General features: G+C 42.2%; 1 protein-coding gene across 1 annotated transcript in view; it reads right to left on the bottom strand.

Moving 5' to 3' along the window:
- Nucleotides 1–11: 11 nt before the first annotated feature.
- Nucleotides 12–2,148, bottom strand: part of LOC108629318 (putative ankyrin repeat protein RF_0381) — a 2,910-nt gene continuing 773 nt past the window's right edge. The window contains exon 4 of the mRNA XM_026817190.1: nt 12–2,139. Coding sequence (XP_026672991.1) covers nt 35–2,139 — 2,105 coding nt within the window. The 3' untranslated portion in view covers nt 12–34. The remainder of the gene's footprint in view (nt 2,140–2,148) is intronic.

The following is a 2,148-nucleotide window of genomic DNA, read 5'->3' as shown; positions in this document are numbered from 1 at the left end:
AATGAACAAGTACAAAAATAGTAAGTAGTAAGTATTACAGTGTTTCCCGTTTTGTTACATCATTAATGTTATACCGTACGTTTTTATAAGCATCTCTCAAATTCGTTAGGTCCCTGTTACTGAGGTAGTTTAGTATTCCTTGAATATAAGGTAAATCATAATTTCTACTGAAGTAACGGCCGAAAAATGTAACGCCGTCGTCTAACAACTTCTTTCGTACCATACCTCTATTGAAACGACGTTCTATTATGTCTTCGTACGTAGGAAATTCTCTCTGATAATCGCTCCGTTTCAAAACCTGAACAACATCTTCATTTCTCGCGTATAATGCAATTTGGTCTATGCGTTTTGTTAGGATATCATGAAATGTTAGGATAGTATCGTTAATTTTTATGTTTTTCATTCTCATTATCTCTTCAATACATTTTTTCTGAAATTTTAGAGATTGCTCGATCATATCCGTAGTGATATTAAGATTCTCCACATTTCCGTCATTCACGTCCAAGCTAGCAATCTGCATTTTAAGTAGCTGTTGTTCAATATCGGTAAGTTTGTCGTGATTTACAGATCTAAACTTAGAACAGTGTACGTGCAACGCTGTCTTATGGTATTTATTAACAATGTTTACGTTAGAACCGTATTCTATGAGAGTCAGAACGGCTTCATACTGATTGGCGCAGGATGCCAGATGAAGTGCAGTGTCACCATCCTTATTTATGGAATCGATGTCAACGTTCGAATTAAAGAGAATTTCCATGATACGTATTCGACCACATCCAGCAGCAAAATGGAGCGGTGTCTGGCCTTCTACAGTTTGCACGTTGACATCGGCACCATATTCTACGAGGATTTGTACGATATCTTCATGTATGTTCAGAATGGCTTGGTGCAGTGCCTTCTCCCTGTGTCCCTTCTTAGTGGCTAGGAGCAGTGCTGTTTCTTCATACTGGGTTGGAGGATTCACGTTAACTACGCTTACAAGTAGATCCTCACAAATTAGTACTAATTCTCCTCCTATGGCATAATGGAGCGGTGTCCGACCACTCTCAGTTTTCAAATTTACATCGGCACCATATTCTACGAGGATTTGTACGATATCTTTGTGTATCATCTGAACGGCTAGGCGCAGTGCCGTTACACCATATTCGTTTTGAGCATCCACGTCAACTCCGCTTTCGAGTAGCACCTCGCAGTATGCTTCTAGTCCTTTTCTTGTAGCATGATGAAGCGGTGTTTCGCCCCTCGAATTTTGCAAGTTGACATCGGCACCATGTTCTACGAGGATTTGTACGATATCATTGTCTCCCTTGTTAATGGCTAGGCACAGTGCCGTTTCTTCATATTCGTTTTCAGCATCCACGTCAACTCCTCTTTCGAGTAGAAACCTGCAAGTTTCTTTTAGTCGTCCTCGCGCAGCAAAATGAAGCAGTGTGTTGCCCTCTTTAGTTTCTGAGTTTACATCGGCACCCTGATGTACGAGAATTTTCACGATATCTTCGTGTCTCTCCTGAATGGCTAAGCGCAGTGCCGTATCTCCATCTTTGTTTACGATATCTACGTCAGCTCCTCCCTCAATCAGCAACCAGAGAATTTCTTCTACTCCTACACGCGCAGCAAAATGAAGCGGTGTCTCGCGCGATCGATTTTGCAAGTTGACATCGGCACCATGTTCTACGAGGATTTGTACGATATCTTTTTGTCTCATTTGAATGGCTAGGTGCTGTGCCGTTTCTTCATATTCGTTTTCAGCATCCACGTCACCTATTCTTTCGCACATGGAGTTGAAAATTTCGTCTACTCTTGCTCGCGCAGCAAAATGGAGCGGTGTCTCGCCCGTTTGAGTTTGCAAGTTGACATCGGCACCATGTTCTACGAGGATTTCTACTATATCTTTATGGCTCTCCTGAATGGCTAGGTGCAGTGCCGTTTTTCCATCTGGATCTTTAGCATCAATGTTAGCACCTCCTTGGATTAGCAACTTGCAAATTTCTCTTTGTCCTCCTTCCATAGCAGAATGCAGCGGTGCCTCGCCCCTTCGAGTTTGCAAGTTGACATCGGCATCATGTTCTACGAGGTTTCGAACGATATCTTTGTGTCTCTTCTGAATAGCTAGGTGCAGTGCCGTTCTTCCATTTGCATCTGTAGCAT

This window comes from Ceratina calcarata, unplaced genomic scaffold (genome assembly GCF_001652005.2).
Source record: "Ceratina calcarata isolate Rehan_Ccalc_2016 unplaced genomic scaffold, ASM165200v1 scaffold566.2, whole genome shotgun sequence".
NCBI classification, from domain to species: Eukaryota; Metazoa; Arthropoda; class Insecta; order Hymenoptera; family Apidae; genus Ceratina; species Ceratina calcarata.
The sequence above is the reverse complement of the archived record's forward strand: the minus strand, read 5'-3'. Positions and strand labels throughout refer to the sequence as shown.